The sequence below is a fragment of the Capricornis sumatraensis genome, unplaced genomic scaffold, assembly GCF_032405125.1.
Source record: "Capricornis sumatraensis isolate serow.1 unplaced genomic scaffold, serow.2 scaffold1, whole genome shotgun sequence".
NCBI lineage: Eukaryota > Metazoa > Chordata > Mammalia > Artiodactyla > Bovidae > Capricornis > Capricornis sumatraensis.
The window spans coordinates 4555460-4569986 of NW_027184612.1; the positions used below are offsets into that span (position 1 = coordinate 4555460).

At 38.2% G+C, this 14527-nt stretch overlaps 1 protein-coding gene across 4 annotated transcripts in view; it reads left to right on the forward strand.

Moving 5' to 3' along the window:
• LOC138072307 (lysozyme C, kidney isozyme) overlaps positions 1 to 12760 on the forward strand; it is a 55345-nt gene extending 42585 nt beyond the window's left edge. For 3 of the 4 annotated variants that reach the window (XM_068963420.1, XM_068963421.1, XM_068963422.1), the window contains 4 exons: positions 6827 to 7163; positions 8550 to 8714; positions 10568 to 10646; positions 11882 to 12760. In XM_068963420.1, coding sequence (XP_068819521.1) covers positions 7028 to 7163; positions 8550 to 8714; positions 10568 to 10646; positions 11882 to 11948 — 447 coding nt within the window. In that variant the 5' untranslated portion in view covers positions 6827 to 7027 and the 3' untranslated portion in view covers positions 11949 to 12760. Of the gene's footprint in view, positions 1 to 2454; positions 2548 to 6826; positions 7164 to 8549; positions 8715 to 10567; positions 10647 to 11881 lie in introns of those variants that run through there. The other variant, XM_068963423.1, reaches the window with a different exon arrangement.
• Positions 12761 to 14527: the final 1767 nt, after the last annotated feature.

The following is a 14527-nucleotide window of genomic DNA, read 5'->3' on the forward strand; positions in this document are numbered from 1 at the left end:
GCCGGGTCTTTGCTGCTGCACGTGGACTTCCTCTAGTTGCAGTGGGTGGGGAGCTACTCTTTATTGTGGTGCCTGGGCTTCTCACTGTGCTGGCTTCTGTTGCAGAGTACAGGCTCTAGGTACCTGGGCTTCGGTAGTTGCCGCTGGCAGGCTCAGGAGTAGTGGCGCCCGGGCTGAGTTGCTCCGGCATGTGGAATCTTCCCAGTTGGAGATCGAACCCGCATGCCCGCTGTTGGCAGGAGGATTGTTATCCCCTGCACCCCTAGGGAAGCCTTCCAGGACTTCTTTAACTTGGCTTTCCCCCAGGGAGTCCTTAGGGTTACTGTTCCCTTCATCTCAATAATTTCCCTTCTCCTTTCTCCTGTATTAAAATCCTGTTTACTAGAACCCTTATCTTTTATCTTATTTGCTCTTTTAAATTTTTATATCTTTATTTATTGGCTGTGCTGTGTGGACGCCACAGGATCTTAGTTCTCCAACCAGGAATTGAACCCAGACCACAACAGTGAAAGCGCCAAGTCCTATCCATAGGACTACCAGGGAATTTCCAGGAATATATCACTTCGTGATTTTTAAAGACATATGCCTTTTCATAGTACAATTTTTTTTAAGTGGTAAAAACAACATGTTATTAACAAACCCAAATACCTTTAGTTTGTCTGTAATAAGAGGTGAAAAGCATATAAACTTAAACATGTGTTTGGCAATTAATATTTCACTATTTTATTTGGAAATGAACTAGATATCAATGAATATCATTTAAAGTTAATGTTACAAAAAGATTTTGAAAACTATTTTTAAGCAGACACATTTTATTAATGATACCTGCAAAATTCATTTACGAACATTTCTACCACTTATATCTATTTAATTCATGTGTACTTAACAATTATGCTTGAGTCGCCATGAAAATTTAATGATATTAAAAATTAACCATCATTTTATGTTATTTTTCTTGTTGACAAACTAGGCAAGTAGCAAAACTTACAGAAGTAAAGAATCTAATAATTTAAAGATGACTTTTTTCTCTACCATATTGACATACATTAAGGAAATAATTTCTATTGTAAATTTAGTTCTTGAGTAGAATTTATAATTTTATAATTTCAAGCATAAAGTAGAGACAACATAAACTTATTTGACTAGTCTTAGTTTAAATAAGTGCTTGTATTGTCTTTAAGCCAGTTAAATAGAGGTCTTTCACAAGTTTTTACAAATACTATCCAGAGGAATAAAAATATCACACATACATAACATACATACATAGATATACATGGATATATAGATAGAGACTGATGCAAACTGTGATCTCATAGCTTTCATTTAAAAATTTTAGCCACATATCCAGTACAGTAGTACAAAAACTTTCTAGCTTATCGAAGACCTAAATGGGATTTTTGGCAGATAGAACAAGTTAAATTTACCCACTCAGGTGGCTAAAGCCTTTTGCCAATATTTGTGGAAAAGACTATTAAGAATTTTACTTGTCTTTAATGAATAATCTTGTGGAGGCTATGGACAAAATTTGGGGCAAGGGAGCTTATGAAAATATCAAACGGTTTGTTTTCTTAAAAAACTATCTCTCATATTTGTTTGTTTCCGGTCCTGTAATTGCTTCAGCAATATGTGAACCATGAACTTCCAGATGTTCAAGCTGGTTTTAGAAAAGGCAGAGGAACCAGAGATCAAATTGCCAACATCTGCTGGATCATGGAAAAAGCAAGAGAGTTCCAGAAAAACATCTATTTGTTCTTTATTGACTATGCCAAAGCCTTTGACTGTGTGGATCACAATAAACTGTGGAGAATTCTTCAAGAGATGGGCATACCAGACCACCTAACCTGCCTCTTGAGAAACCTGTGTGCAGGTCAGGAAGCAACAGTTAGAACTGGACAGGGAACAACAGACTGGTTCTAAATAGGAAAAAGAAGTACATCAAGGCTGTATATTGTCACCCTGCTTATTTAACTTATATGCAGAGCACATCATGAGAAACGCTGGGCTGGAGGAAGCACAAGCTGGAATCAAGATTGCCGGGAGAAATATCAATATCATCAGATATGCAGAAGAAACCACCCTTATGGCAGAAAGTGAAGAACTAAAGAGTCTCTTGATGAAAGTGAAAGAGGAGAGTGAAAAAGTTTTCTTAAAGCTCAACATTCAGAAAGCGAAGATCATGGCATCTGGTCCCATCGCTTCATGGCAAATAGACGGGGAAACAGTGGAAACCGTGGCTGATTTTATTTTTCTGGGCTCCAAAATCACTGCAGATGGTGACTGCAGCCATGAAATTAAAAGATGCTTACTCCTTGGAAAGAAAGTTATGACCAACCTAGACAGCATATTCAAAAGCAGAGACATTACTTTGCCAACAAAGATCTGTCTAGTCAAGGCTATGGTTTTTCAGTGGTCATGTATGGATGTGATTGTTGGACTGTGAAGAAGGCTGAGTGCTGAAGAATTGATGCTTTTGAACTGTGGTGCTGGAGAAGACTCTTGAGAGTCCCTTGGACTGCAAGGAGATCCAAGCAGTCCATCCTAAAGGAGGTCAGTCCTGAGTGTTCATTGGAAAGAGTGATGTTGAGGCTGAAACTCCAATACTTTGGCCACCTGATGCGAAGAGCTGACTCATTTGAAAAGACCCTGATGCTGGGAGGGATTGGGGGCAGGAGGAGAAGGGGACGACAGAGGATGAGATGGTTGGATGGCATCACCAACTCAATGGACATGGGTTTGGGTGGACTCCGGGAGTTGGTGATGGACAGGGAGGCCTGGAGTGCTGTGGTTCATGGGGCGGCAGAGTCAGACACAACTGAGTGACTGAATTGAACTGAATTGCTTTAGCAACAAGGATCTCTTTGGGTGCTTACATTTCAAAGATACAGTAAGATCAATATTTCCAAGGGTCAGAGAAGGGACTGTGGGTCTTATATGAGATGGAACTCAAGGGTATATTTGCCCTTATCAGAAACCTAAGGTCATTATTATTACATTTTTCCTTTGTTTAACAGTAGGATAGGATAACTCAACAATGCTGACATTTTTTTGGTAGTGCAGGCCCAAAATATGGGATGTCTGGACCTGGTGGGGTTGGCTTTACAAAGTAAAGGACAATAAATCAAACCTTCATGTGCCTTTTCTGGACCTTTGTCAAAGCTATTTCCTGGCTATCAATATTTCTGTAAGTTTCATACCTGCTTGAGTGCCAGCTGTAGCTCTTGACAGTCCTCTGATGTTCCCCTCCTAACCTTGTTGAGAAAGTTAAGGAAGTGTTTTGTTTTTCTTTCACACAGTCGCTCAGTCATGTCTGACTTTGCAATCCTGTGGACTGTAACCCACGAGGCTCCTCTTGTGTCCATGGGATTTTCCAGGCATAAATACTGGAGTGAGTAGCCATTTCCTTCTCTAAGGGATCTTCCTGACCCAGGGTCCCCCTCATTGGCAGGCAGATTTTTTACCATTGAGCCATCAGGAAAACCCTGTACCTTCTGTATCTATTTCTATCTTTTCTCTCTTTCTTTCCTTTTTTTTTTTTTTTTTTCTCAATTTGATCTTCCCATTGGTACCTGTAGGACACTTGTTTAAGATGAGAGCTATCTTAAAAGTCCTTTTAGGTGTAAAAGTTCAAGTCTTCAATAGATCTATTCCAACTGTGAGTCTGAGCCAGTGAGCCTTTTTCATGGCTTAAAACCAATATTAGGGCTTACAAGAGCTTAAAACCAATATTAGAGCTTATACTATTAGGACGCAAGAGCTGTCCCTTAAGAAACGTAGGCCTCTCAAGATGCAGAGCCACTCCAGAGAAAGCCTAAGAAACAAAGACCTTCCTTGTCTCAGGTGACAAAGAAAGCTCTATGTCCTGCAAAGTGGGACACCTTACATAACTGACCTCCTAATCTATGCTACCAGAAAGGTGATACTGAGAGGAGAATTTTTCCTTCACAAACCAGGCAGCAAAGGTAGAGGCCCTAAACGCCTCTTATGACCTGAGACACTTCATTAAGACAAATTTCCCTGACAGCCAGCATGGTTGGACAAAGAGAATATTGCCTGTCCCTTCATGTCTTCGGCTGCTAGCTGGCTGGCTGGCTAACTGCTGATGCAAGCCTGACAACCTGCACCCCGCCAACCCCACAAAGGGAGTATTCTCACTGGTGACAAAGCCAAGTTCTCAGAAGAGAAAACAAAACAAATGGAGATTCTCATCTTATGGTTTTTCGTCCTTATGACAGACGACAAAGGAAAACGTAACTCTTCCTGCGAGGCTAAGAGTCAGTAACCATAGGGGCTGATTAACAAAAACAGATTCACGAGAATCACAATTCAAGGTCTGTTTTCACAAATGTTTTTCTTCTGCCACTGTGAATTTGGAAAGGAAGGGAAAAGGAGAAAGTTTTATCCTCCTCTCTTGTCTGTGCACTACAGAGAAAGAGCTGGGAGACTGACATGGTAAGAATCTGTACCTTCTGCTGGTCTGCTGTCTGTTATCCCATATTTCAATTGCAGTCGCCAGGGAGAATGGAGTGTTCTAGCCTTTCACGGTCCCATCCTCCTCACCAGAAACTGTACAGGGGGAAATGTTTGTTTCTTTTCACTATTTTAGGTTTTTGGCTGGGACTCTGTAACAAAAAGACAGCTTAACAAGAGAAAAGGAAATGAGTATATTAACATGTACATCTCATATATACTTATGAGAAATGAAAGTGGTGAGTAACTCAAAGAGGTGTCTAGGACTTGGACTTACAGATCATCTTAACCAAAGAACAATATATTTTTAGGGGAACTACAAGACAGAGGCAAAGAGTACTGGGCTTCCAAGGGCAGCAAATAGTGGTACAATAAATACATCAGAAACTAATGGAAAATAATAGCTAGTCAGTATAGGTTGTTTTCCAGAGTTCTCTAGTCCTGACTTGGGCCTAATATGTGTCTAGGGATGTTGATGATTAATTCTTGCACAAATTTATGTGCTGCTTTCAGGAAAATAGGGGGAGAACAGAGAACTTTTCTTGGATCTTCTTCTTCTGCATTGCCTTCAGCTCAAAATTTTTCTTGTGTCAAAGGGGAAGATTCTTGGGGTGGCATATTCTGTTTTTTTGGGGGTTTTTTTTGCTGTAAAATTCCCTTGCTTTACAATGACTCTTTATGCTCTAACATGAAAACGTGAAGTAAGGCTTTGTCAGAAAGGAATTCAGTTCAGTTCAATTCAGTTGCTCAGTCATGTCCGACTCTTCGCGACACCATGAATCGCACTCCAGGGCTCCTTGTCCATCACCAACTCCCAGAGTTCACTCAAACTCATGTCCATCGAGTCAGTGATGCCATCCAGCCATCTCATCCTCTGTCGTCCCCTTCTCCTCCTGCTCCCAATCCCTCCCAGCATCAGAGTCTTTTCCAATGAGTCAACTCTTCTCATGAGGTGGCCAAAGTACTGGAGTTTCAGCTTTAGCATCATTCCTTCCAAAGAACACCCAGGGCTGATCTCCTTTAGAGTGAACTGGTTGGATCTCCTTGCAGTCCAAGGGACTCTCAAAAGTCTTCTCCAACACCACAGTTCAAAAGCATCAATTCTTCAGTGCTCAGCTTTCTTCACAGTCCAACTCTCACATCCATACATGACCACTGGAAAAACCATAGCCTTGACTAGATGGACTTTTGTTGGCAAAGTAATGTCTCTGCTTTTGAATATGCTATGTTGGTTGGTCATAACTTTTCTTCCAAGGAGTAGCGTCTTTTAATTTCATGGCTGCAGTCACCATCTGCAGTGATTTTGGAGCCCCAAAAATAAATTCTGACACTGTTTCCACTGTTTCCCCATCCATTTGCCATGAAGTGATGGGACTGGATGCCATGATCTTCATTTTCTGAATGTTGAACTTTAAGCCAACTTTTTCACTCTCCTCTTTTACTTACATCAAGAGGCTTTTTCATTCCTCTTCACTTTCTGCCATAAGAGTGGTGTTATCTGCATATCTGAGGTTATTGATATTTCTCCCGGCAATCTTGATTCCAGCTTGTGCTTCCTCCAGCCCAGCGTTTCTCATGATGTGCTCTGCATATAAGTTAAATAAGCAGGGTGACAATATACAGCCTTGACGTACTCCTTTTCCTATTTGGAGCCAGTCTGTTGTTCCCTGTCCAGTTCTAACTATTGCCTCCTGACCTGCACACAGGTTTCTCAAGAGGCAGGTTAGGTGGTCTGGTATGCCCATCTCTTGAAGAATTCTCCACAGTTTGTTGTGATCCACACAGTCAAAGGCTTTGGCATAGTCAATAAAGCAGAACTAGATGTTTTTCTGGAACTCTCTTGCTTTTTCCATGATCCAGTGGATGTTGGCAATTTGATCTCTGGTTCCTCTGCCTTTTCTAAAACCAGCTTGAACATCTGGAAGTTCACAGTTCATGGAGTTAAGAATGTTATTTGCACGAGGCTTACTTCTAATAGCGAAACATTGATTTATAAATTAAGAATTTACAAGAGTAACCAAGAAGTTAGGAATGGAATTTGGCCGAACAACATAGTGTTGTACTATATACCTATCTGAACAACAGGCAATGTTCTTTTGTGGAAAGTGTATATAAAATAATCTTAAAGGAAAAAGATGAAGGCAACATACAGAAGGCACATAAAGCAACTTAATGAAGAAAAATGTAATGAAAGATTGGAATTCATTTTCAGTTGAGTCAAATGTTCATTCAGGTTTTTTTTTATACTTGCTCAAATTCATAATAAAATAGGAAAAAGTTCCGCTTTTGGCAATAGTGCTAATCCCAATTAGTCCTGAGCAATGTCTTTAAGTAATGTCATTTCACTATTTTCTTGCAGATTAATTCTTAGGACGTCAGAATGTCCCTCTTCAAACATAAGAAAGAAAAATTTAAAGTTAGTGAACCAATCAACATTTCCTGTTTTCCACGTCTCAGAGGGTGGAGCTCCCAAACCAGTCGCATAAGAAGGAAGTGAAAAGATGTTAAAAAGCAGGGCCAGCTCCCCTGGTCAGCCTGGAGGTCTGGCTTCTCAGTCAACATGAAGGCTCTCCTTATTCTGGGGCTTCTCCTCCTTTCGGTCGCTGTCCAAGGCAAGGTCTTTGAGAGATGTGAGCTTGCCAGAACTCTGAAAAGATTTGGAATGGATGGCTTTAGGGGAATCAGCCTGGCAAACTGTAAGTTAACTCTTTTTCATCCTTTCAAATAGTTAGCTAGGTGTAGAACAGATACTAATAGAGGATGAACCAAAAGAAAGGGTCTTTGAGTGAATGTTTTTTTCTTTCTTGGAGGGTTTACACACTTCAGTTCAGGTGGCCAAAAGATTGGAGTTTCAGCTTCAGCATCAGTCCTTCCAAAGAACACCCAGGACTGATCTCCTTTAGGATGGACTGGTTGGATCTCCTTGCACTCCAAGGGACTCTCAAGAGTCTTCTCCAACACCACAGTTCAAAAGCTTATACACTTACAATGGTTAAAAGTATCCACTTGTTCTTTTAGAATCAGATGTACCAGGTGAAGGAATGAGGCATGGTGGGTCAAATTCTACATCATTCTAAGCATGCAAGGTTCCCATGTACTCCTCTAGTGCTACTAAATTTGACAACTGGCGCATGTAGACTGACTATAAGATACATTTTAGCACCTGGAACATGTCTGTCAAGCCCTTGTTGTTTGACTCTAGCCATTTCTAATTTGGATCTTGGGTTCTGAATAAGGCAGTATTTTTCTCATTTTTAATCCCCCTAACATGATGTTGCACTTTTAACATCAAGGTTTTTTAAAAATTCCATTGAACTCTTAAAACAGGGACAGTAGAACTATCTCCCCTCAATCAATATCTATATAAGGATCCCTGAAATGCAGCATGAAATGACATTTTATTATTCTGACTCTAGTTCATTAATTATTTTTCATTTTCTTCCACAGAATTTAAGATGTGCCATAAGGAAAATTTCCTTTGTATTTTAGTCCATATTTGTCAATGTCATCACTGTAGTTTTCGTACTGAATTCAGACATTTCTCCTCCATAAATATTTTTGAATGAGTTAGCCAATTGCTAGATGGATGGATGGATGGATGACCCAGCCTTTCCTATTCTATGATTCTTGCCTGCATTATAATTTGATACCCAAATTCGCCTTCGGTATCATAAATTTTCTTTCTCCCAGAAAATCCTTATTTTTTTCTGATAAAAAGCATTTTTCCATTAACATATGCATCTGCTGCTAATGACCAAACCCACTCAACAACTCTGTTGATTTTTCTGTTCTAGGCTTAATCCTACCTGGGTGTTAGTAGTAAGGAAAGTGTAATAGCAATGGAAGATATTTTTAAAAATACGTTATCTTTTTCATTTGTATTACCAAATCATTTGCTAATAAAAGAATTTTCTGAAGGGACCTTTAACACCAAAGTGTTAAAACACTTTACAAGTAAAATGCATCTTTATACTTGTAAAGTAAGTCGTTAGTAAAATAGAACTAGTTAAGTAGAACTGATTATGCTATGAACTGTAAGTCACATGATTCACTCTTTATTACTCAAAATATGTTTTTTTCAGGGATGTGTTTGGCCAGATGGGAAAGCAGTTATAACACACAAGCTACAAACTACAATAGTGGAGACAGAAGCACTGATTATGGGATATTTCAAATCAATAGCCACTGGTGGTGTAATGATGGCAAAACCCCAGGAGCAGTTAATGCCTGTCATATACCCTGCAGCGGTAAGACAAGATAATGTGGAGTGATGGCACAGGACTCACCTGGTTATACCTATTGAGTTATCCAAAAAGTTCGTTCAGGTTTTTCCATAAACATCTTATGGGAAAATTGGAACAATCCTATAGGTCAAGATTCAATAGAAATAAAAAAATCTTGAAGGGTTCATCAGGGACCTATAAAAACTCCATTTTAATATCTAGAAACTCTATTCTCCTCCTCCTAATTTCTTAAGTTTCTAATCATAAAAGTTTGCTGTTTGCTAACATACAGGAGTTGCTGGAATGACCTATCACTTTATCATAACTGGACATATTGATACTTTGGAAAACAATGCCATTCCTTCTACTTTCCTTGTTTGGGGAGGATTAGCGATAATTTTGTTGGGTGGTCTGTTTTTAAAAATCTACCCTCCTTTATTGGAAAACAAAAGAATTACTAGTTAATCAAAGTGGAGGAATATACGTGGTATTTTTAAAAAATTGTTTTTACTTTTTATGATAAAATATTTTAAATATATGGACAATTAGAAACATTACTATAATAAGCATCAATATGCTCATCACGTACTTTAACAGTTGTTAACATTTTGGCATATTTACTTATGTGTATATATATATATATATATGTATATAAACTTCTTTTTGCTGAGTGATTTTAAGGTGAATTAGAAACATTATGACATTTCATTTATAAATTCTTTAGAACGAATCTCCAAAAACACAGCTCCTATATAAAAATTGTCATTCTAACAAGTTAATTTCTAAATTTGCTTAATTGAGGTGAAACAAGTATTCTATTGATTTCCTTTTAAAATAGAGAAAGCATGTGGAATCTTTAAAAAATTTTTTTTTCAATTTATTTATTTTTTAATTGAAGGATAATTGCTTTACAGAATTTTGTTCTTTTTTGTCAAACCTCAGTGTGAATCAGCCATTGGTACACATATATCCCCTACATTTTTTTTGAACCTCCCAAAGCATGTAGAATCTTTAGTGCCTGAAATATTGGAGAAATATAGCAAAATTGATACTGCTAAATTTTTAAATATTACAAATCCTAATAGTGAAGATGAGTCTAAGAATATACTTTTGTATCCAGTTAATTTATTTAAAAAATGTTGTATTATGGAATAACCTGTTGTCATTGAATAAAAATTCTTACTACCCAGACATGTATGACCATAGAGAAATTTTGGTATCCACATGTTCTTTTGGAATACACAACAATCCCGGACATGAATGTAAAGCTATATTATACACATTTGTACCCACATAACAAAAGTGAAATTGTACTATAGTCACTGCTTTACAATTTTGTCTTTATTACACAAAATTATTTTTGTCAACAAATACCAATCCTTATTGTTTTTTAAAAATGAATAGATTTTCACAATATAAATGCTCTATAATGTATCAACCTAACTCTTACTGTTAAACATTTAGGCTAGTTCCATTTATGCCCTCTATTAATTGCTATGAAACAGTTTGTATACATGTCTTTCAGTACATCTCTTATTATTTCTTTAGAATCAATTTCCAGCGTTGAATTGCTGAGCAAAAACCTGCTAGACCAGTTTCTGCTTGTTTGTCTTTTTTTTTTTTTCCAATAGTTCCTAGTAAAAAGAAAACCTTCTATCATGCTAATTAATAATTCCAGAGCTTCCAATGACTTTGGTAAATGAGAAACAGATGCCAAATGGGATGGAATGAAGAGTTTCCCCCAACATCAACAGATAAACAGACCCTTAAAAATTATTTTAGTTGTTCTTTCCTCAGCCTAACAGAATAAAGCTGACTGAGCCTAAACTTAACATTTCTATGAATGTTATTTTCACTTCTCACCACCTCTTTTTCAGCTTTGCTGCAAGATGACATCACTCAAGCTGTAGCATGTGCCAAGAGGGTTGTCAGTGATCCACAAGGCATTAGAGCATGGTATGTGGTTTTTTTTCCCCTTTCAGTTTATTGAGATGTAATTGACATAAAGCACTATGTAAGTTCAAGGTGTATAGCATAATGATTTGACTTACATCAGGAAACAGTATCACAATAAATTTAGTGAACATCCATTATCTCACATGGATACAAAATTAAAGAAATAAAAAAAATTTTGTGTGTGGTGAAAATTCTTAGGATTTACTCTCTTTTTAACACTTTTCATATATAAAATATAGCAGTGTTAATTATATTTATCATGCTTTATATTTGTTTTTTCTCTTTAGTCACTAAGTCCTGTCTGACTTTTGTGATCAATAAACTGTTACCTGCCAGGTTCCTCTGTCCATGGGATTATTCCAGGCAAGAATACTGAGGCAGGTTGCCCTTCCCTCCTCCAGGAGATCTTCCTAACCCAGGGACTGAATTTGTATCTCCTGCATTGCAGGCAAATTCTTTACTGCTGAGCCACCAGGGAAGCCCCATGCTGCACATTATATCCCTAGTATTTATTTATCTTATAACTGGAAGTTTGTAGTACCTTTGACTGCCTTCATCCAATTCCCCTTCCCTCACTCTACCTAACCACAAATTTGACCTCTTTTTCTAGGACTTTATTGCTTTGTTTGTTTGTGTTTGAAATATAATGGATGTACAACACTATGTTAGTTCCCATTACAGAGTATGGTATGTGTTAAGTATTAAAGGAGAGAGCTGTTTTATCCTATTGTTATGAAAGAGGTGAGAGAATATTTCCAAAGAGCAAAGTATGGTACTGAGAACTGAAAATTGCAGCTTTGGATTCATGCTAAATGGTGTATAACATAGAAACAATCTACTTTAACGGATTCAAAATCTTATTCTTTTACTCCTCAATTTATTTTTGGGAATTTCTAGAGGTTTTAAGATTCTCCACCTTATACTAATTCCTTGCCATATCTTGACATTATTTTTGTCATTAAGTAAATATGGAATGCACTTTGCATTTGTGCTGTGAACTACACAGGACTCAACATTTGTACTCAGATGTTCTGTGCCCCAGCGAAGGTTTGGGGGAGATGTGAAGTCCTTGGTATACATATCTCCAGGTAATAAATAGCAATACTTGGATCTGTCTGTAGCTTTTATTTCATGTATTGATAAACTATGTTGTTTTCCCAAAGGACTTGAAATATATGTAATACAGTGAAGCTATGTTTCAACCTTATTACCATTTGTTTCATCTTTCTCTACAGGGTGGCATGGAGAAGTCATTGTCAAAACCAAGATCTCACCAGTTACATTCAGGGTTGTGGAGTGTAACGCTGGAGTTTTTACTTCAACCCATTTTATCTCTTTTTCATATTCAGGAAGTAATAGTTGAGGGAAAGGTCATACTTTCAAACAAATAATGTTTTTTTTACAGAAGAAGGATCATGTGGTCTTTCTTTTAAGATACTTAATGTTTACTTCATGTATTTATTATTTGATATTAGGCCCACAGTGTATTTCAGTTTAGTAGACCTAATGCTGGTGAATATTTGTCTAAAATCTTAATTATCAAATATATATCCAGAGCATTCAGTTCTTAAAGAAATAGCACAGACTTAATCTTGAATCATACAAGTACTCCCCAATATTCAACAAAAATATAGCAAAATAATATCTTTAAGCAAACTGATCTTAGGCAAGATCCCACCTGTGTAGTAGGCATGTAACACCGTCTTCTGTTCAGTCATCTCCAAAAACAGTAAAAGATAATCACTCTTTGTTGGGCAATATAAAATGTTAAATGGAGCAGAATGCCAAATGACTAAGAATGAAGAAAGCCTGAATTAAGAATTTTGTTTTCATAAAGTGTGACCTTTGTTTTAAATGTTGTGTTAAAAATGTTGCATTTACACAGCTTTAAAAATAAGCTCAGAATTTATGTCAATCACTTTTAGCCCTTTTAAAGAACTCAATTGTGCATCTTGCTGTCATGAAGGATATAAAGATGGATTAGATGAGCTGTTGTTTTTTCTTAATGTTATAAGCTTAGTTTCATGCATTATCACAAATTCAGAGGCAGAAGAGTTTGTAAGTATTGAAATCATTGCTAGTTAATCACAGGTGTGAAATCATGAATGCTATAAAAAGTACATTTTCAGTAAAAGCTTTGCAATTTATACTTCGTCTTTCTTTGTTAAGTCATTTAGTGTCTCTGAAAAAATACATACATATATATTTGAGAAAAAGATTATCTGACACTTAGTATTTCCTACATCCTCACCTGTACCGAAACAGCTAGATTTTTTTCTGTGTGTATATTCTCTTTAATCATAGAATGCACATTGACATTAAGTAACATTTTTTCCTCAATGGATTTAATCATAAAGAGATAGGGTATATATCATCTTAAAAAGAAAGTTCTTACAAAATCCAAAAATAGCTAAATATTGCTGAAGAAAAATACATAAGCATGCTGACAGATCTGTATTTTTAAATTTTTTTAGCGGTGCTACTAGGTTTGTGGGATCTTAGTGCTCTGACCAGGGATTGAACCTGCATCCTCCACAGTGAAAGCTTGGAGCCCTAACCACTGGACCTCCAGGGAATTTCCCGCACACTAAATTCATAAACACAAATCTCAAATGGGCCCTCTAATCAGCCTGGTCATCTTAGTCACTTCTCTGAAATCCTGTGTTGGTGTCCCAATTCCTCAAAATGACTGTTACTATTTACTTCTTCTCTCATTTCAAAGTCCTGGCGCACACGCCAACCACTGGCCTTCCACACTCTGCCCGTGGTAGACCACCCAGCCTCACATTACACTGACAGAACAGAAGCAACTCATATAAAACCCTCCCCTCTTGGCCACCATAACAGAGCTCATGTCTTTCCGTGGGCTCACCCTCCCTTCCTTCCCCGTTATCACTGGGATGAAGGGCCTTGCTCCTGCCGATGGCAGTGTCTCCACATGCAGTCTTCATCACAGCCCTCTCCCTACTCCAGTTTAGGCTGAGGGTTTCCCGATCCTGAGTTTCTCCCTCTGCTGGATCATCCCCTTTACTGTAAGAACTGCCCTGGTAACCTTTCATCTTGCAAATAGCCCTCCAGGTACAACATCATTTTAGACTCCCTTGTACCGCAACTGAGGCTTCCCTGGTGGCTCAGACGGTAAAGCGCCTGCTGGCAATGCAGGAGACCTGGGTTTGATCCCTGGGTTGGGAAGATCCCCTGGAGAAATGACAACCCACTCCAGTACTCTTGCTTGGGAAATTCTGTGGACTGAGGAGCCTGGTAGGCTACGGTCCATGGAGTCGCAAAGAGTCGGACACGACTGAGCGACTTCACTTCACTTTACCGCAACTATCTTCCTGGTGGCTCAAGAACCCTGAAGCTTCTCCTCAGCAACTGTGGTGGTGGTGGTGGTTTAGTCGCTGAATCGTGTCCGACTCTTGCGGCCCCATGGACTGTAGCCTGCCAGGCTCCTCTATCTATGGGATTCTCCAGGCAAGAATACTGGAGTGGGTTGCCATTTCCTCCTCCAGGGGATCTTCCCAACCCAGGGATCGAACCCAGGTCTCCCACATTGCAGGCAGACGCTTTAACCTCTGCACCACCAGGGAAGCGAGCATTATCTTATAAAGGAGGAAATAAAGGCCTAGCTTGGTTAAATAACTTGCCCAAGGTCACATAGACAGTAAGTGGTAACCATTAACTTGAACCTGGGTCTTCTTGAATTTATTGCCTGAGCTTGTAGCACTTTGAATGGAAACACATGATATGCTTTCTTTGTGATAAATGCTTGTGAAACTGAGGGTATTAATTACATTTTAGAATGACCAACAACAATATATGAAAGTTCTTTTACACATTTAATTATTACCATTGTTAGCACACAAAAATCTCCTACTTCT